The 25974-nt window shown below is 30.4% G+C and overlaps 1 protein-coding gene across 1 annotated transcript in view; it reads right to left on the bottom strand.

Moving 5' to 3' along the window:
• Positions 1 to 25974, bottom strand: part of Pi4KIIIalpha (phosphatidylinositol 4-kinase III alpha) — a 104148-nt gene that overhangs the window by 24708 nt on the left and 53466 nt on the right. The window contains 13 exon segments of the mRNA XM_076512915.1: positions 6052 to 6173; positions 9281 to 9388; positions 10074 to 10222; positions 12776 to 12879; positions 12882 to 12933; positions 13888 to 14015; positions 15109 to 15168; positions 15961 to 16069; positions 16989 to 17081; positions 19431 to 19550; positions 20939 to 21028; positions 22633 to 22716; positions 23097 to 23178. Of these exon segments, the coding sequence (XP_076369030.1) occupies positions 6052 to 6173; positions 9281 to 9388; positions 10074 to 10222; positions 12776 to 12879; positions 12882 to 12933; positions 13888 to 14015; positions 15109 to 15168; positions 15961 to 16069; positions 16989 to 17081; positions 19431 to 19550; positions 20939 to 21028; positions 22633 to 22716; positions 23097 to 23178 (1301 nt within the window).

Below are 25974 nucleotides of genomic sequence, written 5' to 3'. Positions count from 1 at the left end.
ACACCTGCAGCTCTTACAATATAGATTTGTTTTCATCATAGTTCATACTGTTTAGAACACCTGCAGCTCTTACAATATAGATTTGTTTTCATCATAGTTCGTACTGTTTAAAACACCTGCAGCTCTTACAATATAGATTTGTTTTCATCATAGTTCGTACTGTTTAGAACACCTGCAGCTCTTACAATATAGATTTGTTTTCATCATAGTTCGTACTGTTTAGAACACCTGCAGCTCATACAATATAGATTTGTTTTCATCATAGTTCGTACTGTTTAGAACACCTGCAGCTCTTACAATATAGATTTGTTTTCATCATAGTTTGTACTGTTTAGAACACCTGCAGCTCATACAATATAGATTTGTTTTCATCATAGTTCGTACTGTTTAGAACACCTGCAGCTCATACAATATAGATTTGTTTTCATCATAGTTCGTACTGTTTAGAACACCTGCAGCTCTTACAATATAGATTTGTTTTCATCATAGTTCGTACTGTTTAGAACACCTGCAGCTCATACAATATAGATTTGTTTTCATCATAGTTCGTACTGTTTAGAACACCTGCAGCTCATACAATATAGATTTGTTTTCATCATAGTTCGTACTGTTTAGAACACCTGCAGCTCTTACAATATAGATTTGTTTTCATCATAGTTCGTACTGTTTAGAACACCTGCAGCTCATACAATATAGATTTGTTTTCATCATAGTTCGTACTGTTTAGAACACCTGCAGCTCATACAATATAGATTTGTTTTCATCATAGTTCGTACTGTTTAGAACACCTGCAGCTCATACAATATAGATTTGTTTTCATCATAGTTCGTACTGTTTAGAACACCTGCAGCTCTTACAATATAGATTTGTTTTCATCATAGTTTGTACTGTTTAGAACACCTGTAGCTCTTACAATATAGATTTGTTTTCATCATAGTTCGTACTGTTTAGAACACCTGCAGCTCCTACAATATAGATTTGTTTTCATCAAAGTTCGTACTGTTTAGAACACCTGCAGCTCTTACAATATAGATTTGTTTTCATCATAGTTCGTACTGTTTAGAACACCTGCAGCTCCTACAATATAGATTTGTTTTCATCATAGTTCGTACTGTTTAGAACACCTGCAGCTCATACAATATAGATTTGTTTTCATCATAGTTCGTACTGTTTAGAACACCTGCAGCTCATACAATATAGATTTGTTTTCATCATAGTTTGTACTGTTTAGAACACCTGCAGCTCTTACAATATAGATTTGTTTTCATCATAGTTCGTACTGTTTAGAACACCTGCAGCTCTTACAATATAGATTTGTTTTCATCATAGTTCGTACTGTTTAGAACACCTTCAGCTCTTACAATATAGATTTGTTTTCATCATAGTTTGTACTGTTTAGAACACCTGCAGCTCTTACAATATAGATTTGTTTTCATCATAGTTCGTACTGTTTAGAACACCTGCAGCTCATACAATATAGATTTGTTTTCATCATAGTTCGTACTGTTTAGAACACCTTCAGCTCTTACAATATAGATTTGTTTTCATCATAGTTCGTACTGTTTAGAACACCTGCAGCTCATACAATATAGATTTGTTTTCATCATAGTTCGTACTGTTTAGAACACCTTCAGCTCTTACAATATAGATTTGTTTTCATCATAGTTTGTACTGTTTAGAACACCTGCAGCTCTTACAATATAGATTTGTTTTCATCATAGTTCGTACTGTTTAGAACACCTGCAGCTCATACAATATAGATTTGTTTTCATCATAGTTCGTACTGTTTAGAACACCTTCAGCTCTTACAATATAGATTTGTTTTCATCATAGTTCGTACTGTTTAGAACACCTGCAGCTCATACAATATAGATTTGTTTTCATCATAGTTCGTACTGTTTAGAACACCTGCAGCTCATACAATATAGATTTGTTTTCATCATAGTTCGTACTGTTTAGAACACCTGCAGCTCATACAATATAGATTTGTTTTCATCATAGTTCGTACTGTTTAGAACACCTTCAGCTCTTACAATATAGATTTGTTTTCATCATAGTTCGTACTGTTTAGAACACCTGCAGCTCATACAATATAGATTTGTTTTCATCATAGTTCGTACTGTTTAGAACACCTGCAGCTCATACAATATAGATTTGTTTTCATCATAGTTCGTACTGTTTAGAACACCTGCAGCTCTTACAATATAGATTTGTTTTCATCATAGTTCGTACTGTTTAGAACACCTTCAGCTCTTACAATATAGATTTGTTTTCATCATAGTTTGTACTGTTTAGAACACCTGCAGCTCTTACAATATAGATTTGTTTTCATCATAGTTCGTACTGTTTAGAACACCTGCAGCTCATACAATATAGATTTGTTTTCATCATAGTTCGTACTGTTTAGAACACCTTCAGCTCTTACAATATAGATTTGTTTTCATCATAGTTCGGTACTGTTTAGAACACCTGCAGCTCATACAATATAGATTTGTTTTCATCATAGTTCGTACTGTTTAGAACACCTGCAGCTCATACAATATAGATTTGTTTTCATCATAGTTCGTACTGTTTAGAACACCTGCAGCTCATACAATATAGATTTGTTTTCATCATAGTTCGTACTGTTTAGAACACCTGCAGCTCATACAATATAGATTTGTTTTCATCATAGTTCGTACTGTTTAGAACACCTGCAGCTCTTACAATATAGATTTGTTTTCATCATAGTTCGTACTGTTTAGAACACCTGCAGCTCATACAATATAGATTTGTTTTCATCATAGTTCGTACTGTTTAGAACACCTGCAGCTCATACAATATAGATTTGTTTTCATCATAGTTCTGTACTGTTTAGAACACCTGCAGCTCATACAATATAGATTTGTTTTCATCATAGTTCATACTGTTTAGAACACCTGCAGCTCTTACAATATAGATTTGTTTTCATCATAGTTCGTACTGTTTAGAACACCTGCAGCTCTTACAATATAGATTTGTTTTCATCATAGTTTGTACTGTTTAGAACACCTGCAGCTCTTACAATATAGATTTGTTTTCATCATAGTTCGTACTGTTTAGAACACCTGCAGCTCTTACAATATAGATTTGTTTTCATCATAGTTCGTACTGTTTAGAACACCTGCAGCTCTTACAATATAGATTTGTTTTCATCATAGTTCATACTGTTTAGAACACCTGTAGCTCCTACAATATAGATTTGTTTTCATCATAGTTCGTACTGTTTAGAACACCTGCAGCTCTTACAATATAGATTTGTTTTCATCATAGTTCATACTGTTTAGAACACCTGTAGCTCCTACAATATAGATTTGTTTTCATCATAGTTCTGTACTGTTTAGAACACCTGCAGCTCTTACAATATAGATTTGTTTTCATCATAGTTCGTACTGTTTAGAACACCTGCAGCTCTTACAATATAGATTTGTTTTCATCATAGTTCATACTGTTTAGAACACCTGTAGCTCTTACAATATAGATTTGTTTTCATCATAGTTCATACTGTTTAGAACACCTGTAGCTCTTACAATATAGATTTGTTTTCATCATAGTTCATACTGTTTAGAACACCTGCAGCTCTTACAATATAGATTTGTTTTCATCATAGTTCATACTGTTTAGAACACCTGTAGCTCTTACAATATAGATTTGTTTTCATCATAGTTCGTACTGTTTAGAACACCTGCAGCTCTTACAATATAGATTTGTTTTCATCATAGTTCGTACTGTTTAGAACACCTGCAGCTCTTACAATATAGATTTGTTTTCATCATAGTTCGTACTGTTTAGAACACCTGCAGCTCTTACAATATAGATTTGTTTTCATCATAGTTCGTACTGTTTAGAACACCTGCAGCTCATACAATATAGATTTGTTTTCATCATAGTTCGTACTGTTTAGAACACCTGCAGCTCATACAATATAGATTTGTTTTCATCATAGTTCGTACTGTTTAGAACACCTGCAGCTCTTACAATATAGATTTGTTTTCATCATAGTTCGTACTGTTTAGAACACCTGCAGCTCTTACAATATAGATTTGTTTTCATCATAGTTCGTACTGTTTAGAACACCTGCAGCTCCTACAATATAGATTTGTTTTCATCATAGTTCGTACTGTTTAGAACACCTGCAGCTCTTACAATATAGATTTGTTACAGAACTTATTTTTCATTGTTTAGAATTTATTGTTCTCTGGAGAAAGATGTTTTTTTGTATTTCTAATATTTAAAATGATACACAAAAGAGGAAGGGCCTATTATTATTTTCACATAAACTTGACAGTAGTTGGTTACGAAATAAACAGATCAAATATGAGTGCACCAACAGAAACTTCTGGCAGTTAGAGAATGATAGTTTTTTTTTAACTCTGCTGTGTTAACTGTACAGATCTTGTGCAGAGTTACAGAAAACTACAAAAATGCAGCCATTAATTATTGTATTATGATTAATGCTGCAAGGACTGTTTTCATTTATCTGTGGAAGTAAGACAACTTCTCAATAAATTTTGAAGGCTGTAAATTATGAATTTTTGGTCAGAAATTACACCAGCATGCCCTTTATCTGAAGCACTGGATTTACTTTCTTTGTTTTGATAGTTAACCTAAACATTCCATTTAGTTCAATTTGTATGTAAACTGTGGAAGTATTTGTGTGTTAATATATACGTTTAAAAACTACAGAAATTTTCTTCAATTAGAAGACATCAGTAACTTGAGATAAGGTAAATTTATATGATTCAAAAATGGATTGAATGGGAAACAAAAAACTTTATTAAAAGTTTAATACATTAACAAATGTATGATGTTTGGAGAATAATTCATTACCATCAGTTCAAGCAGTTTACTTAGACCCAGGAATATATGTGTGTGTATACAATATGAAACAAAGAAGTTATGAGACTGCAAACTGCTTCAGGCTTAACAACAGTACATTATTGTTGTTTTTGGGCTATTTGTTTAAAGTATTGTTTTGTTCGTTTGTTTGTTTTACTTTATAATAAATATATTATGGTTTTATTGACTTGCAATATTTGTTAAAATGAAGTTTATTTATTAAGCTTACTAAATAAAATAAAAAAATCATCAAATCAAACAAGTTTACTACTTACTTGGCATGGGAGGTGATGACAAATATTCTGAGATATTAAGTTTTTACTGAATATTGCTTTTATGTTTATCCTGTTCAAACAATTGACATAAACATATTGACCAACTTAGCTTCTTAAACTGGCTACAACTGTAATTGTGATATGTTGTAAATAAAAATATCTTTACCATAATTAACTATAGTAAATATAATACAAAAAAACTTATGTTTTGCAAAATGTGCAGATGGTGACCTTTAGAAGAGGTCTACAACATGAAATCAAAGGCAGTGAGAAAATTATTTTAAAAAAACAATAAGTGAATTAAAATATGAAAATTGATGCAATGTAATAATAATAATGAAGTTGTGTAACAAGTTAAGAATGCACTCATTCTGTGTTTGCTTGTCAGAGGGAAGGCTGTAAGGGTGTACACTGATCAATTAATAGGCCTGTCAATTCATTGATTAACAAATACCTCTGACCTTAATATATTTGTTAAGTTAAATTACTTAATTATTTAAGAAAAACTATAAGACAGAAGTATCTACTAAAAAACTGGAAATTATATTTACTTTTTGATATTAACCAAAAACGAACAGATTATTAAATTTGATGAGTTACAAATCTGTCGCCAGTCTACTAACTTTTTGTGAGTAAACATACGTAAGCACGATTCAGCTGATTCATGATACATCAAAAGAAATATGAATTAGAAAAAGAAGGGTAAAACATATATGATTTGGCAAAACAACATGGTATAATTATCAAAATTATGCTTTCCTGATTAACTACTGGTTCTTAGTAAAATATTGAGTTACAGTTTTTACATTAAGTAAGAACAAAAAAACAAATTGGTAGTATAATTCTAATTGAGTTAAAAAGAAATAAAAAAATAATAAGACACATTTAAAGATGTGGTAAGATCAAAGTAAGAAGGTACCTGTCATCATGTTAGCTTTTAGATATTTCTTATCAGTATGAAGATGCTGCCAAAACTTAATCACAGCCAAAATGTCTTCTCGCAACTCTGCACCTTGTTGAGTTGGACACATCTGAGGTCCACTGGTTTAAAAACAAGACCAACATTAATTAGAACTGGGAAATACATTATACACCTGTGTACATAATAATTTTACCCTTCCATTAATGGTTGAGCAGATTTTCAGCTTACAAAATGGACAAGGATGCATTATCAATTTCAACAGTGTTGCTTTCAAATGTTTCTTTTGTACACATGAAAGAAAAAAAGTTATTTTAGTAATCATGTCATTAAAATGCCAATAAACACGGTTTGTTCATTGAAAAGATTTGTTATAACAAGTAACATTTTTGCAATGAAAAGACTTAATTATGTTTATATTTATGCATAAATTATAGTAAAATTCATTTTAAAACAAATCTGACAATTTGTGCTTGACATCCTTAAACTTTTTTATGTTAGAAAACATTTAAAAAATATTGGTTATACAAGTGTTGTTCAATGGAATAAGGAAAAATCTATTTTTTCCCTTGTATAGTTTTAGACAATTATCTCTTTTAGGCTCAATACATTGTGGAATAAATACTTTTCACTGGTAGGCTCATGTACTTAAAATCTAAAGTTTGCATAAAAAATGGCCTTAACCAACTACATATATACATAACTTGAATATATTATCTTAAAACACTTTTGAATACGTGAATCAGCAATTATATGAAAACCACAGCTGGCATAAAGTTATGGTGGAACAGAATATATCAAATCTACATCTGACATTCTTTGCCACCAAAAAAAAACAAAACTGATTGCTTTTGGGAAAGGTAGGTAACAGTCCTTTCCAACAACAAAAAAATGTTCAGATTTAAAAGTTCAAAGACAAGAATATCCCATAAACACAATGAGATTGGGAATCAAAGAAATATGGATCATCCAAAAAATACATCCACAAGTTTTACCCTAGCTGTGGTGAACAAAGTACCTCATCGTGTAATAAAGATGAGAAAAGATCAGGCTGAAAATATATGGAGGTTAAAGGCAACCATAGCAGAGTCCATGATCATTGCTACAGTCTAGAGGGAAGAGTGAAAGACAGTAGAAAACTGGTTATTTTCAGAGATAACCTAATACATTTCTTTACATTCAGATATTAATTCACAATGAATATTAACATTATTGCTTCTATATTGTGTATCTCCTACATTCTTACACTGATAAAAAAAATTAATATAAATACCTGGAACAGGACATTTCAAGGACATCATTCTTTTGAGAAAAAAACTGCTCACTGTGTACATCATTTTAAGGCTTACTTTTTGTACATTTTTGTCTTGGACTTTCTGCAGCATTTCTTATTGAAATAAATGCAATCACAACATACACATGCTAGTTCTTATATGACACCAACCCTTCAGTCAGTGCCAAGCCTGACTTAGAAAGACTGCTTGTCACTGGTAAAACAGATCTTCAGACTCCAGTGTTTATTTGTGAAATATTGTTTTCAACATCCTACTTAACCCCATCCTTTAATATTGCAAATTCTCTCTCACTGGATTTACAATAATTTTGTGAATGGCCAACAGAATGCCAAAAAAAAAAGTTCTGATCAACAAAAAATATTCAACCCTGATTAAACAGGTGGGAATATGTAAACACTTAGGTCCATGGCAAAAGCTATCTATAAATTCAAGGCAACATTATGTAACATAACCAAAAGGTTCTGTGTCCTGTCTGGAAACAAAACAAACAAGGTTCACCAATACAATACCTTCAGTTTAACTGTTGTACACCTCAAGCATTTGGAGAATGACAAAGGTATTAATGCTATTCCATATAAAGATATATTAGTCAAGACCCTGGATAAAGAACCTACCGATTTCTGTGCAACATGAGGGTTGAAATAAGCACTGAGAAACCACTATTCTTGCATACTAGATGGATTATGGAAAGCATGAATAATGTATTGTGGACATAATAGCCCTGCAGTATAGTTTCTGTTATTAAACTGAAGATGACAAGATGAGGTGATATATACTGTAATGATGTGGTGAGGCTTTAAAATAATTTTAACATAATGTACTAAACCTTCTTCAACCTTTAGCTGCATCATGAGTTTAAAAACAACTAACAAAACTGTAATATACTGAACAAAATTAAAACCTTTCATACTTAGCTGATAACATGCTACTTAATTCACAGGCATAATGTTGCTTTCCTCACATAATCCTTAACACAAAGATATTTAAATAAGTAAATCTGTAACTTAATACAAAAAATGAAAACCTCCTTGAACACCTTGATACTTCCCTCAAATATCCTAAAGAATTGAGAACTGAACAAAAAGAATGGTTACCTTTAATCTAAAACTTCCTGCAACCTGATAATACACAATAATGTATAAAGTTTTAACTAAAAATTATCCTCTATCTTGACACCTTTAACTTTTGTTCAGAAACTTCTTTAATATACTTGAAGTCTTCCTGTCATCTGACACTTGAAATTTGTTTTTACTTTCCATTTTTTTTTATAAGCTCGAGATGATTGTTGCTAAACATCTAGTGCTTAAGGTTAACAATTATTGTATTATCTATGAAAAGTTTTAACTTTCCTCATCTAAATACAATTCTAACAGAGAAACAACATATATACAAAATACAATAACTCAGTATTTAAGCATACCAACTAAAGTAATAACAGGAGAGAGTACATGTTCTGTTGCTGTAAATATTAAATGGTTTCTTTCCATAACTAACATCTGTACTTTATCAGATTTTATAAAAAGTTACTTGATGGCTATCTAAACTTACCTTCCCTAATTTTAAAGTACTTGACTACAAGAAAATCAACAAGTCAACACCAACAACTCATGAAGTACTCTTTACCAACAAACAGTAGGATTGACCATCATATTATATGGTTGTAGATTGCAAGTTTAGTATGGTAATTACCATGTCTTACAAATGTCTTAGATTCATTTTATTCACTGTTGTGGCAGGAGTACAACTAGGACAGAATGTGTTGAGGATGGGGTAGAATCACTAAAATACTTAACATGAATTACAATATATTTCTGTATAGAGTACGATTTACTTAAATTTTAAAATAAAAGCAGGAGCTTTAGTTCTACCTTATAGTTGTTATTTTGTGTTTAAATATTTTTTTCTGAATGGTTTGCTAACCACATGAAACTTACCAAAAATAGTCTAAAGCAGCTGAATAGATACGTTCTCTTAGAACACTTTTACTAATACTTCTAGGCAGAATATCTCCTTGAAGAAGAGACAAACCACTAGCCAACAGCCTGAAATAGAATAACATACTATTGTGTAGTAAAGACCCATTCACACAGAAACAAGCAATGAGTCAAAAAGATAAAACACTATTATTAAACAAATTATCTAGAAATGGAGTCAAACCACTAATCAACACTCTAAAACAGAATAAAACACTATTGGAGGGTAGATTATCTTTGAAGTAGACGCAAACCACTAGTTAACCATTTCAAGTAGAATAAAACACTATTTTTATATATTTTATATACAAAATAAATGATTCTATTCAATTGTTGTGGGTTATTTATTTATAATGAGGCTTGTAAGAGACAAAAACATAAGACTGTTTAACATGTGGACTTCATCAGCAAGTAAGAACATAAAGTCAGTAAACAGAAAGTCAAAAAAGTAAATTACATAAACAAAAAAATTTCTGCTTCTGTGTATAAACCTAAAGACTGCCTCAATTTTATTTCTACATTTATACTTCAAAAATATTTCACTGTTACAAACCCAGAAGATTATTTTAACTATGTTGGGTAATTATTCCTTAGTGACCCATACATTATCATTTACAATTGATTATTTAAGGTTTAACATCCCAAAGTTTTCCAAGGACTTGTGTAAACTCATGGTGAAAGATTATGAACCCAAACACTTCTGTATGCTATGATGTTCTGTAAATATAAACCTTAAAAAAAAATCAAGATCTACCTAAATCGGGTGCCAATGGTAGCAATATGTCTACATCTGTGATTACTTCGGCCCACAGAGACGGTGAAAGATCGATGTAGCATGCTGGAGAAGATTTCCACCTGATCCAGACTACAATACCTAGCTATTTCAATTCTTTCAACTAAGAACTACAGAAAATAATGCTCGTTGTAATTTCATGGAACAGACACATGACCTTCCATGCGATATTCTTGAAGATATATTCCAAAAACATCTTACTTTAAGTACAAAATACAAATAGTAATGTCATAATTAACTTCTTTATCTACTGTAAAACAATCATAACCATCTATCATATTAGACATTGTCTAGTGCTCAAGATAAAAATATTGTTTTGAACTTAGAGCAAGATAAAATTAAACATCTCACTTGAACAAAATAAATGAAAGTTAAAAAACAGAAACAAAAAACTCTTGCTGTAAATTTTATTTAATGGCAGTTTTGTTTTTAGCCGTCACGACATAGCAGCTCATGGAATGGCTTCAAGTTGTTTTTCAAATACATAAGTTTGGTTCATAGCTCCATCAACTCTTCTGAAATCTAATTACAATTTTGGATTCAGAGGGTCAAACACTTTTGTTTGAAGTATTTAAAATGTCCAAGTTCGTGTAGACTAATTTACTCAAATCTTAGCTAAAATAATTTTAATTCCAGAATAGGCTGGTAGAGGTAGTGATAAATGTGAAAAATCACGTCAGGTATGTGCATGCTCCACACTTGGTGTTGTTGGCACACAAAAAAATAGCTAACAAAAAGTTATTGTAGATTAATTTACTTTAATCCTGCCTAAAATAATTTCGGGTACCATGACTATCGAGGACTTTCTTTTGTTTTTACATCCATCAACTTTCTATAATTTTCATTAAAAGTTACAGGTGATTCCTCAAAAAAGGTTTACATTTTTTTAGGAGCAGCTGACAGACATTTTAAAATTAAACACCAAAAGCCTGAATGTAGAGAACAAGGTTCAAATTTATTTAGTATCCTTTATTAGGCTTAATATTTGCATTTCAGTGATAATTAAAATAGTAAGACCTATTTATGCTATTTCCTTATTTCAGTTGAAGCTTGACAATACTTTCTTATAATTTATAATATTAGAGTAAAAAACAGTGAAGTAATGCCACACTACAAGAAAAAGAGACAGCAGAAACAAATTAGGTTCCAAAAGGTAACTAGTGGAGAGAAAAGTGCAAAATGTAAGCTCTCAGTAAACCAGATGGTCTTTCTCTTCAGAAGTAAATACATGCCATTACATCACTCAGTATCCATTCCTAAAAAGAATGTTTTTAAGCTCATAAGATTTGTTCCAATTGTGTTTAAAGTCAGATATTCAGTCATGTTTTATCATCATTTAGAGTAAATGTTCACCAAATTCTATGTAATTTTAATATAAATAAACTTTCAACTAAAAAATGATTAACACTGGATTTTATGTCTTAAATAATCAAGTGTTAAATGTACCATACTTTGAACTCTACAAATCTATCCTTTTACTAACTAGTTGTCAAAACTTTCCACCAACTAGGATTGGTTAGCATCAATAGATCTTATATGTCTATCTTTCTACTGATCCATCTTTGAAAACTTTCCATCGAGTAGAATTTGTTAGCATCGTAAGACCTTATGAGTCTATGTTTCTAGGGATTCATATTGTAAAACTTTCCATTAAATGGGATTGGTTTTAACATCAAGGGATCCTACATGCATTTCTATTGACCTATCTTGGAAAAACTTTCTACCAACTAGGATTAATTAGCTTCAAGAGATCCTACATGTCTATCTTTCTATTGTCTCATCTTGGAAAACTTTCCATTAACTGGGATCGGTTAACATCAAGGAATCCTATATGGCCGTCCTTCTGTTGACCACTCTTGGAAAACTTTCCATTAACTAGGATTAGTTAACACCATGAGACCTTATGGGTCTATGTTTCAATGGATCCATCTTGGAACACTTTCCATTAACTGAGACTGGGTAACAACAGAGTCTGTGATTCTGTTAAATCACATAGTTAAAAAAAAAAGTCTACTTTAAGGTTGCGAGAGAGGAAATGATGACAACGACATTTTCATTGATTACTAACTGAAGACAAAGTATTCAATCTCTATGAAATCAGTATTACTCAAATTGTTGAGAACCACTCAAAATTTAACATAGAAATTACACTTTATATTAATAAACTATATAATCACTAATTAGTTTCTTTTGCAATTTGAATAATTAAAAAACTCCATAAAACCAACAAATGAAATTATCCAATATAAAATGACACAAAGAAGACAGATATACCACACTAAACAACCAACTCAATAGTATTCAGGTCCACAATTAGATAATTATTCACAAAAAATAAAATAAACTATTTTACTAAATCTGTATCAAATGCAGAATTTGACCACATAAATCTTTACTATACGACAGATTTAAGTACTGCAATAAAAACGGTAAGACTAAAAGTAAGTACAGTTCACTCATGTCTTCCAACAAAATATTTGGAACATGCACACTGGTAATATTGCAGCAAAATTTCTATAAAATACATGAACTGTTTGTGATGTAGCACTTTTCAGAGTTCAGATGTCAACTGTAACAACCAAACTGTTATGATAAACAAAAAACGCATGGATACCGAGCACACACACTAAATACAAACATTTATAATCGTTTTACAAACATACCTTTACCCAAATAGCATGAGGACCTATGTAAGGAGGGTTTGGTGCCAGAACACATCCTTCATGAGCTGCAAGTGGGTCTACTTGAAATGGGTCATTGGCAAAAGACCCATCTGCTTGTCAATAGTCATGTGCCAAGCCAAGGCCATTTCTTCTAGGAACTGTAGATGAAAACTAATTAACTAAGCTTTTTCTCTGATGTTCGATATACTTAATATTTTACAACATGAGCATAAAAGCTAAACAGAAATAATAAATAAGTTTTGTTTTACAAAAATTCTGATTATGATTATAGGTTTGTTGTTAAACACAAAACTACACAATGGACTGTCTGTGCTGTGCCCGTAATGGATATCAAAACCCAATTTATTCCTTTCTAAGTCTGCAGGTTTACTGCTTATACCACTGGAAGGAATGATACCAATTAAGTAAGTTTAATGTAAACAGTTTATCATGTGGGTTTATTAACATAAACTTTCATCTTGAGAAAACAAACAAAAACATGGAATACATTTTTTATGTACAAGCCCTTGCTCTGAGGTCATAAATATAGAAGTTAATATTCTAATATTACAATACTATTTCTATTCTGTTAAAAACTGACACAACTTTTATAAAGATAGTTTTTTTGTAAATAAATTACTAAGACTATCAGCTGCAGTCCCTAATTTTAATCACAGGCCAGAGGGAAAGCAACTGTTCAGCTGGCTCCTTGACTACACTTTATCAATGAATACCATTACTGATGCAAATATTATAACACTCTATGGCTTAAAAGAGGACCATTTTTGGCACCCAAACAACTGGGCCATGCAGAAACACTTATAAATAAATTATTATTACCAGAAGCTGCTGTGAAAGTGATTATTTGGTACCTAGGATTTGATTAGTAAAAAAGAAATAAAACTTCCAAGGCTTTTCTTGATTAAGCTGCAAGTATCCTTAGCTTGAAACCTAACCATCATGATGTAAAAGAAGAAAAATATATTTTAAGGGTATTACATGTAAAATGTGTTTAATATTAATTAATCTGGAAATTATTCAAATAGAAACAACAAAAGAGGAACAAAATCGAGTCTAGAAATGAGCCTTTAAATAATAGTTTAACAATATACCTTAAGTTCCATATCTGGCCTAGCAGCAAGTAACCACTGCCAACAAGCCACTAAACTTCTCATGGCCTCATCTGTAAACATGTCTGTTATTGACCAACACAAAGCATGAAGCAAGTGCCGATTTATTCCTGTAAGAGCACAATGGATAGAACTTAATGATGGAATTATCATTATTCAAAAATATCAAATGGTTTTAACTCATTCAATACCATGTCGCACAAAGATCACCATTCCAACATCATTCAAATAACCCCCCAAAATATCATCATAAATATGAGTAAAAAATCAGAATACACACTTTTTATGAACATTAGATAACAATGATTATACTAGTCTTTAGTTAACTTTTTGTCCAATGAGAAGATTGAATAAACATCAGTACAACTTATTTATTTTATGATATGTAGAACACGTATGAACATGGATAGTTTATAAATACAGGCACTGAAATTAGTACACTGTATATAAAAAATAACATTCTGATAAAAAGACATAAACAACCATTTTCACACACAAAAATTAGCAGTTACAAGATGCTTACTAAAACTTTTATGCTAAATCAAAGGAAAATAAATGTTTTACAAACTACTGTTCGATTGATATAAATTAACATCTACTAACCTAAAAGTAAACTTAGTCATAATGTTAAACACTAATGTAGCGAGAAATGATTTTAAATTATGTATTAAAAACTTCAAAATTACAAGTACTCATTACTTCTATGAACATCTAGAAGTTTTAACACTTTAAAAACTAGATTCTTTTGGAAACTTTAAGTTTCATAATATTTTAAAAGAAAAACTGTTAATTCTATTAACTAACACAATATGTTTTCATAAGTTAATATCCTAATTCTTCAGAGAATATTTCAATTTGTTTAAAAATAATTTACATAAAATGTTTCTACTTCACACAACAGAGGTCTCTGACACTGAACTGATATTGACAATTAAGGACTTTTTTTCCCTCTAAAAGATTTACTTTCTATTATTCTTAGACTTTTGCACATAATTCAATATATAAAAAATAATATTCATTATTATATGGAGTATACATATACACACACACGCGTATTTTTATTTTTGAAATATTTAAGAAATACAAATAAAATAATGTAGTAAAACTATAATATATCATAATCATAGCATCTATAGAAACAACTTTCTTATTTCACACAGTTGAGCACTACAGTTACTAATGAAGACAGATACAAAAACTTACCCTTTGTAGCAATGAGAAGAGCACAGATACGGAAGACTGCCTCCTTGTAAGCAGTTGAATCTAAATACAAAAATGAAAAATAAAGACTGTGAAACAACAACAAGACTGAGTATTTATTACAAAAACATCAAAGAGTAAAAACAATCATTTATGAAACAAAACAGTAGTGAACAAGAAAAATAACATCATTAAACCCATTATGGAAAAACATGTTAGTAAGAACATAAATCTAAGAGTATCTTAAGTATCTGACAAAACACCTATAATCACATTTCTGTTAATCTTATTACACTGTTAATTGTTATGTTAATAGAACCAACTGTCACTTTCATGAACAGTATTATTTTGAAATTACAGTGAAAGTTATAAACCAGATGTAAAAAGAGAAGTTATACTAGGTACAAAAGTTAATTTTAAAAACTATATGTACAAGTTATAATTAGATGTCAAAAGGAGTCTATTTTTATAACTGAAAATCTCTATCCACATTTATACTCTCTGTGATAAGGCCACTTATGGTTTGCTCATCAACTCTGTTTGAATAATATTAAAACTACTTAACAATTCTTGTACCCAAGTTTCTGAAGACAAAACAGAATTTTTGTCTGCTGTTATTTTATGAATTTCAAAGAATTTGAGGTTCAAATAGTGTAGAGAGATCAAGATCAAATGCAGTTATCGTAACTTAGAACTCTCCTAATATATGTATAATCTCTGCAAGTTATTCAACTCAATATCCAACTGACAAACATCACGCTTAAAAACCGATCAGTTTTTTCTCACTACTGACCAAATATTGATTTGAGATTTCAATCCTTTCATTTTTACTAATATTCACATCTGGAAAAGCACCTGATTTATTTCTCAGTTGACAACTAGCTTTCAATTCTTCTAGCAACTGTTTGGTCAACTCTTTTCTTGCTAGATCTGAATCTTTTGCTCTTCGAAGCAGTCCCTCAATCTATAAAAAAAATATTCATGATCCAGGACAATTCTAAATTGATATGCTTACCTGTCATAGTACAGGAATCATACAACACATATACAAAAAAACTTGGTAATTGAAACAGATCATACTTTCTCTGAACAAAATCTTTTACAACTGAGCAACCAAATAAGTAATCAAGAGGTTTTCCTAACTTTTTAATACTTTGCAAACAATATTTACTTTTTATTGACCATAGAATTATTAATGGTAGTTCATATGAATCAACTGGTTTTTTTAAACAAATGTTTCTAAGCTATTTATCCACCAAACTGCTTGAAGGTTCATGACTGTTAGTTATAGGTTTCCTAGTACTGTACAATACACACAAAAAACTGTAAACAAAACACACAAAAGCTTTCAATATTACAACTAATTTCATTAATTAGTGCTAGTGTATTTCATATAAAAAAATGAATTATTACATCCTGATACTTTGGTAAGTTTTTCACAACAAATGTTGTAACAGACAAAAACATAAAACTGCTCAAAAGGAAACAAAATATAAAACCTACCAAAAATGAACAAGATATACAAAAATCTGTAATATAAAAATTAAAAACTATTTACAAAATAAATACTATGGTTATGAATGTACAAGTTTTCAAAATGTTATTCCTAATTTTGGAACTTTAAAAGTATTTTATTGTAATGAACTCTGAACATTTTTAAACTTTGATTTTCATTTCAGAGTATTTCTAACTATGATTTGCTGAAAACCAGCAATGAGAATGGGCGATAAAAATATATTAATTTTTCAAAATCTAAGCAGTGGGTGTTTATTTTTATAAAGAAAAAAAAGAGAGAAAGATATATCTAGCCAATTGGAAAGGTTACTTTAGCAGTGGATACACTGATAAAAATTTGATGACATACATTGTTCCACTGTGCTTACCTCACCAGTAAATCGACACCTTAATCCTACGGTAGAAATGAAGTCTGAAGAATTGTTCTTTACACAGCTTGGCCACTTATCAATTATAGCAGTCTGGGTAAAAAAAACAAAAAAAAACCAACAAAAACAGTAACATGAAAATCTGTATAAAATAGTAATACAAAATTAACAATGGAAATTGGTAGTGCACAAAATATTAGGTTTGTAGTATTAAAGAAATTCAAACCACATTTTATGTCCTGACAAATGTATCATGGTACAGGTCATGGGCATTCAGAACTTGTGAATGTAACCCTAATGTGGTGCCACATCACTTACAACTATTTACCCACTTCTATTCTGTGAAACATACAATTTTCTCAGATTAGTTCTAAAATGTGGTGAGAAGCATTATCTCAACGAAAAAGATTTCAGCTTATGATGCGACACTCTCCGCCATAATCATGTTCATTTAAAAATATTTTTTTTAACCTGTGAGTATACAAACACTTGAAGAACAATGACAATGAAACTGTGAGCCAATCTACACCCAGATTCATTCAATACTTTGAAACTGGATAAACCACTTTTCATCTCCACTCAACAAGATATCAATCATAATGGTGTCAAATGTTCTTGCAGTTGATATACTGTTGCTTGGAATACCTGCTCTAAAGTGGCCACAATCATTAATAACATAGTCCACAATCTCATACAGGATACCTGTTTACATGCAAACACAAGGAAAATCATAGAGCCAAAAATGAACTGTGGCACTTTTCACAATTTCAACAAAAGAATCTATAATCCCATAATCACTTTATTGGTTGACCTGAGTATTTTGTGGGTAATTTACTGCAAAATTCCTAGTCCTGAATGACCTCATGTGTAGCATCAATTTCATATACTGGTTTTTCCATACTTCCAGCACCTGTAATCTCTACTTTTGCAAAGTAATGTATTATCAATATTTTTATATATATTTTTAAATAATTTCTAATAATGATGCTTCTTTCTATTCAACTCGTCTCCCTTGTCAAACATACAGAGGAACTCTTTCATAGAATTAAGATATATTTAAGTAAACCTTATACATTCTACAATTAGTTCTATCAACTTTCAGTTAGGAAATCAAAATCTGTGATTAATAGAAAAAAAAAGTTTAATAAGCATATCCATTGATTACTTTGGATATTTTTAAAGTAGAGTAATTTATCAATATAACTGATTATATTCAAGCAACAACTACACTGATTACTGTCAAATAAATTAGTCGATAAATTATGATTAATAAAAAATTAATGTATCAGAGTATAACCACTTTGAATTGTTTAAGTAAATGATTAATTAAATTACACCTGAACGTCTGTTAAAAAAAAAAGGAACCAACTAAGTGAAATCATGGTTTCTAATTGTTCTTGTTTTCAATTATTTCACTTCTTTGGGTTCAATTTCCATTGTCATCAAACTTTCACACCTTTAAGGCAATCTTTCATTAAGCTTGAACTGTTGAATAAAGAGAAGGCAACACATCGGCAACAACAGTCACCAACTTCTTTTTTTAGTTCATTTCCCTTATGTTACTCTCTTGAACTGTTGACTACACAGAAGGCAACTGACTATCAGTGTCTGATACAAAGGTTTTTTTTTTTTGCCTATATACACCATGGTATGTGAAACACTATTAATTAATTAATCAATTAACAGCACTGATAATTAATTGTGCAACTTCAGGTGCTTTGTGATTTATTTGCTGTTAGAATGTGAGAGGAAGTTCCTATTAACCTGACATCAGGATTACTCTTTATGGAAGGTTCCAAGTGTATAGCTTTACCATCTTGATTTGATGAAAAAGATTTATACACACATATACATACATATATATAAAAAATATATGCATGAAAAAAGGTTTCAAGGATCATGTTCTCTTGACAAATTAAACATTCACAAGGTATTAGATAAGGTTTGGAATGAATTAAAGTAAAAAGTGAGAAAATGTTCTGATCCATAGTTAATACAAATGTTGCCATTATATAACTCAAGGTCTAAAGGGTCAAAATATTCACGTATGTAGAATCGTAGTCAAGAATTTAGACAAACAATTTTTGGTAGTACTGCCAAAACTTATAAATTATTTTATTTTTTTCAAAACTCAAAATTGACTGAGTCAGAATTCATAAAAACTGGTGTATAAAATTATGAAATAACAAAATATTTTCACAAAAACATCCAAATACAGAACACAAGGGACACAGAAAACAGAAACCGCATAAATGTCCCAATACATCAATATCTCTTTATAAAGTGTGAGATTAACCACAAAAACACATTGTAAAATAGATTATATTTTTACTAACAAGTGATACAAGAGTAAAAAAAAAGTGTCCATTTTGGTTTCCGTTATGCACTAATGTGTGTGATAAGAAAAAGGTTCAAGAAAGTTTTAAGAAACAGACTGCTTACCGGTAAAGTATGCGAGATAACATTAAGACCAGCAAACTGTACAATACTTTCTACTGCTAGGGCCAGACCAGAGTGAAGAGTTAATCCATCAAATGTGTAGTGGAAGTTGGAGATGTATTGCTTTATGATAAAAAGAAAAACAAAACATTAATGTACCACAAAACAAGTATATTAAGCAAAATACAGGAAACGTACAAGTGTTTAATACTGCATGCTGCGTTACAGTTCAGAATACTCGGTAAGCTAAATATTTTTTAAACTATTATTTTTAAAGATTTATTTGGCAAAACTAGCAGAAAGAATTCATTGGCTATAAAAAACACACAAGGTTATTATGAAAACATACATCTAAAAACAACCTCAGTTCAGTTTTTGCTGATTTTTTATCCACTGTAAAATTTTGTCAGTGAAAATATGTTTTTAAAGTATTACTCAAAAAACAACAAGAAATATACGTTTCTTTAACTCTGGCTTAAAAACAATGAATTCTATTAAGATATTTTTCCACTTAAGTAATAAATTTGGTTCTTTAATAACAAAAACTTTTATACATGATGTGTTTTTCGAAATGCAAATATATACTTAAATCTGTTGCTTCCATATAAACGTATAACTGAATGTCATGATATAAAAATTGGCCAGATTCATTATTCGCTATTGAAGAACTACTACTTTTGAAGTAAATGCTACAAGAAACATCTAATAAACTGCTCGTAAATTTTTAAAAAAGGATTACACATTATTTAACTATAAAATATTCATACATATATTTGTTTATCAGTTTGCTTTGAATTTCAGGAAAAGCTACATGAGGACCACCTACACTATCCATCCCTAATTTAGAAGAGAAAGACTAGAGGTAAGGTAACTAATCTTTACCACCCATCTGCCAAATCTTGGGCTACTCTTTTACCAATTAATAGTGGCATTGACCATCACATTATAATGCCCCTACAGCTGAAAGGGCAAGCATGTTTAGTAGTACAGGGACTTGAACCTGCAACCCTCAGATTGCAAGTCAATTGTCCTAACCACCCGGCCAACGGTTTAGTTACTGAAATATTTACTTTAAAAACAACTAACTTGTTGGATTTCATATAAAATTACACAAGAACTACCAGCATTAGGCACTCCCAATTTTTTAAGTCATAGAATAGAAGAAAGGCAGCTAATCTATAGCTATTCAAAATTTTAAAGAGCATTTGATTATATGAGTACACTACTAACAATAAAGGTCTTAGAAAAACCTCATACAATCATCATAAAAACATAAGACTTGCATCTATTAATGACACTTGTTTATAATTTAAAACTATAAATTCAAACAGGAAAAACATGTTTCACAGCAAAACTATTAAACAAGTTGCACATTTATTACAGAGAAAAACAGAAAACTTTAAGAGTGCACAGTAAGTTGGACAAACTGTTGCAATCAACTGTTAGTCATTCAATATGCTAACAAAATATCTGCAATGTCAACAAAATAATTTTGATATCTTTGAACCTACTTCCAAGTGAGATCGCGTAGCTTGTGGTGCCCACTTCACAGCTTCTTGAATAATACCTTGACATCTGGCAGCAAAATCACGAACAATGCTCTGAAATGAAAATTGGAACAAATTAAACATTGAAATAAAGTGTTTCAGTCATTAGATCTTTGTATTTTGAAAATAAAAATTGTATAAATTAACCAAATCTACTAACTTGGATGGAAGAAACCTTGCTACAAAAGCAAACAAAATATTTACCCTATACTGTACACATATAACAAGTGAAAAATATTCTAAATATGACTTAATATCTACAAATGATTCAAGAATTACACTTTTAACTTCTTTACTGTGGCTGGTACATACATGGTCTCTAGGAGTTTTACTTTCTTTATTGTACTTGGTACACATATGAAGTACTTGGTCTCTAAGAGTTTTACTTTATTGTACTTGGTACACAAATGAAGTACAGGGTCTCTAGGAGTTTTACTTTATTGTACTTGGTACACAAATGAAGTACACGGTCTCTAGGAGTTTTACTTTATTGTACTTGGTACACAAATGAAGTACATGGTCTCTAAGAATTTTACTTTCTTTATTGTAGTTGGTGCACATATGAAGTACACGGTCTCTAGGAGTTTTACTTTATTGTACTTGGTACACATATGAAGTACATGGTCTCTAGGAGTTTTACATTATTGTACTTGGTACACATATGAATTCTTGCTTTTAGCATTCTTGTCTCAGTTGTTTGATTATAAATTTTTGTTGTCTATTGATATTCCAATATATGTTGTTAGAGAGTACATCAATAATTTCTGCCTCAAGCTGTTACAGACCTGAGCAACAATTATTCTGGCAGCAAGTGTCATCAAATCCAGGAAGGTCCCAGATTACTTTATAAATTTACTAGATAGCTCCAACTCTGATGATATGATGCAGTGAACAGAAAAAGACATTTAGATGCCGTATATGTACCAGTCACAGTGAATAAGTAACAAAGTTTAATACAAAAAAGTTACCTTTCCAACAAATAGCCATATTTATATACAGAAGTAATCAACAAAAGAAAACTAAAATACCTCTTGTTACTTTTGTAAACATACTTGATTGTAATGGCTGATAAAGATTTTTCTAAGTATGGTTTGTAACAAAGTAAACTCAGCCTGCATGTTAATTCTAACAATCAAACTAGATACCCTCAAACACAAGTGTGTGTGTGTGTGTGTGTGTATATATATATATATATATCAGTAAACTTTACACATTATTTGTTTAAAAAAAAAGTCAATAAAAGTATTTTCATATTTTCTTGACCCAAAGATGACCTAGGAAGGTTGAAACGTTCTCTTCTTATCAAAATAAAAGTGTTAATATCCATACCAGCTGTTCTGATATACAAAAGTATTTTCACTTCTAATGCCACTCAAAATATTTTATATAAAAATACATATTTATTAATATTTAAATATTCAACGATATTTATTCTGAAAGAAATTAGTGCATTTGAAAGAAAGTTAATCTAAGCCCTCACAAATACTAAACTCCATAACAGGGTTAATGGCAAAACAGGGCAGACAAATAAATAATTTATTTACCTCTTTAGTTACTTAGTGATACCTGAAACTAATATAAGAAATGAAAATAATAATCCTAGTTCTTCAGTGATACATGATACCAAGGTATAAATATTTGCTGAAAGTATATTTTACCTCTCGAGCTTCCAAGGTATCGGTCAATCTCAGTGTGTAGTTTGTGTTTATAACTTGGAGTTCAGGATTTTCTTTATTGGCATCCTAAAAAGAAAATTACAAAGTAATTCTAAACTCTCTAAGTGATTCAAGTCAACTAAACCTTGATAACAAATATTAAAACAATTTACAACCAAAAATAAAGACTGAAACAATGCTGAAAGTATAATTGATAATGTCTGTAAGTAATTCATATACAAGTCATATATACAAAGATATATGCATATTTATATGAAACATTCATGATTAAACAGCTTGAATGTCATGTTAATCTTCTGCATGTACTTATTAAACAATTTTCATGAAACTGTGATTTATTTAGCATGCAAGAAAACACACAAGCAACATTTTGAGAAAATCAATTCTTCATTATCTAGGTGTTATGATCTTTATGATAATTCAGAGATTTAAGTAGTTAAGCTCACCAGTTTAAGGGATGTGGCTAACACATGAAGAATATCTAACATTGTTCTCAGCACCTTACCACTCCACAGCAAGTGAGGAAACCTAGTTAAGAAACACCACATTATGTCAAGAGGAACTGTTACTGGGTAGCCTGATTTAAGATCTCATATTGTTAGATAGAACTGAATCAATAAAAACACTGAACAACTACCAATGTTACTGCTTTTAGTCAAGATTACTAAGTAATGCTGTATGATTTTAACTTATTTTACAACAAGCTTAACAATTCAAAGAGTGATTTTACTGTTGTTGATTTAAATCTGTGTACAATGATTTTTGATGATGGTTATGAATTTGTTCCATTTTATTTTCATTCTAATATACATGTTATATTTACAGCTGTTTTTTGAGGGTGAATTTTATTCTAAAGTTTGTGAATTTTTCTCTTAACAATACATAATTCATAAGCTCACACGAATCTCAAATCAGCTAAATTTAATATTAGTTCAAATGCCAAATAAAAACATTTCCAGTGTATAAAATATTTCTAATTCTTCTCTTCAAATTAATTTTCTTTCTTTAATCTCTTTATGCACTATTTTCCAAACACATACTGAATTCTATGAACTTTAATTCTAGATATTTCAAAATGCTCATAGAATTGCTCATAACAGTTGAATAAGGAGTTAACATGAAAGTCCAACAGACTTCTATTTGCTCAGGTAGGTAGGATAGTTTTAATATATACAAATTAAATTCCAAGACTGATTATAGAGTAATATTCAAAAGATCAAAGCAATCCAACTACATATGGATTATACGAATTTCAACTTCTGTTCCACAGAAATAATTAATATGGCACATTTACTGAAGAACTATGACAATATAGCATCAAAGCATGCACTCTTTACTTCACAAACCTCAAAGCAGTAATCCCAAAAACATGGTTCTTGAAACATATGCTTTGTATTTCACCAAGAAACTGTAATAAAATCTTCAATAAATGCCATCACAAATAAGTAATCATAAACCTTAATAACACTAACAATTTTGTGAAATTAACCCTTGACAGTCAGATCAAACTCTACTGGGTATGTAACGCCTCTTTACAGTGTCACATTTAGTGGTACAAAAAAACATTCTGTTATACAATAAAAACTAAAAATCCTTGTTTTTTACCAAAATATTTTATTCATTATTATACATGTTTTTGCAATGGTAATTAAGATATAAAAATTTTTATTTTACTCTACATTAATATTTCTCCACAAAGTATTAAGATAGAGAAAATAGCAGATAAAATATTGTTTTACCAACAATAAGAAAAATAGATGATCATCCAGGAGATTATTCAAATAAATCTAGAGGAAACTGAAACAACATATAAAAACTGTAGGACGAAAATAAGTCTTTTTATTCTTAGCACAAAAGGTCCCCTTTTATTTAGTAAAGGCTTTGGAAAAATAAAGACAAATATTTATTAGAAACACTTTACTGAAAACTTTGTGCTTGTACAAAAACTCCACCAAATATAATGAAATCCAACTTAGTACATCTGAAGTTAAAGTAAAAATATGTATGTTTGTCTTCACAAATTCCAGGGTTGGTCAATTTAGCTGAGTACATGAATAAACATTTAAAAACCATACACAACATTTTATTAAAACTCACTTACTGCTAAATATCAAATAAGGCTAAAAAAAACAACAACAAACTCAAGATAAATTGATACTGTAGATGATTAACAGTCTTAACGCCATTAACAGTGCACACTAATGGTGTCATATGAAATAAAACACTTTATTTTAGTCAACATTTACATCTGATAAACACCTACACACTATCAAAGACAGTCTTTTCTATAAAGTAATAAAACATGACATGTAAACAAACAACAATCTGAGGAAACAGCAATTCCCATCAAATCAAGAGTAGGTGTTGATAAAAGATCAGCCTTCAGGTACAAAACCATATCTGTAAGATCAGAAATACAGTAAAGAGCCTGGTTCTATCTACTGTATTTAGTTTGATAGAAACAAGCTCATAGTTTGTAACAGCCAAGAACACCCTCCCTTCAAGTTCCTTGACTTTACAATAAGATCCAGGGTAATCCAGTGATGGAGAAATATATCTGAAACAAGAATGCATGCATCATGTCTGATAATCTTTAGTTTAAACTTGGGTGTTGCCAATATAATTTTGGTAAGCATTAGTTAATAACTAGCAACAAATTTATATCTTGTGTGATAACTGTAAGAATGTATGTAGATGTGTTCAATTATTGTTCATATACAACTATAGTGCAATGTTATCTCACTACACAATATACAACTATAGTGTAATGTTATCTCACTACACAATATACAACTGTAGTGTAATGTTATCTCACTACACCATGACAACTATAGTGTAATGTTATCTCACTACACCATGACAACTATAGTGTAATGTTATCTCACTACACCATGACAACTATAGTGTAATGTTATCTCACTACACAATATACAACTATAGTGTAATGTTATCTCACTACACAATATACAACTATAGTGTAATGTTATCTCACTACACAATATACAACTATAGTGTAATGTTATCTCACTACACCATGACAACTATAGTGTAATGTTATCTCACTACACCATGACAACTATACACCATGACAACTATGACAACTATAGTGTAATGTTATCTCACTACACAATATACAACTATAGTGTAATGTTATCTCACTACACAATATACAACTATAGTGTAATGTTATCTCACTACACAATATACAACTATAGTGTAATGTTATCTCACTACACAATATACAACTATAGTGTAATGTTATCTCACTATACAACTATAGTGTAATGTTACACAATACAATATACAACTATAGTGTAATGTTAT

This window comes from Tachypleus tridentatus, chromosome 7, assembly GCF_004210375.1.
Source record: "Tachypleus tridentatus isolate NWPU-2018 chromosome 7, ASM421037v1, whole genome shotgun sequence".
Taxonomy (NCBI): Eukaryota; Metazoa; Arthropoda; class Merostomata; order Xiphosura; family Limulidae; genus Tachypleus; species Tachypleus tridentatus.
The sequence above is the reverse complement of the archived record's forward strand: the minus strand, read 5'-3'. Positions and strand labels throughout refer to the sequence as shown.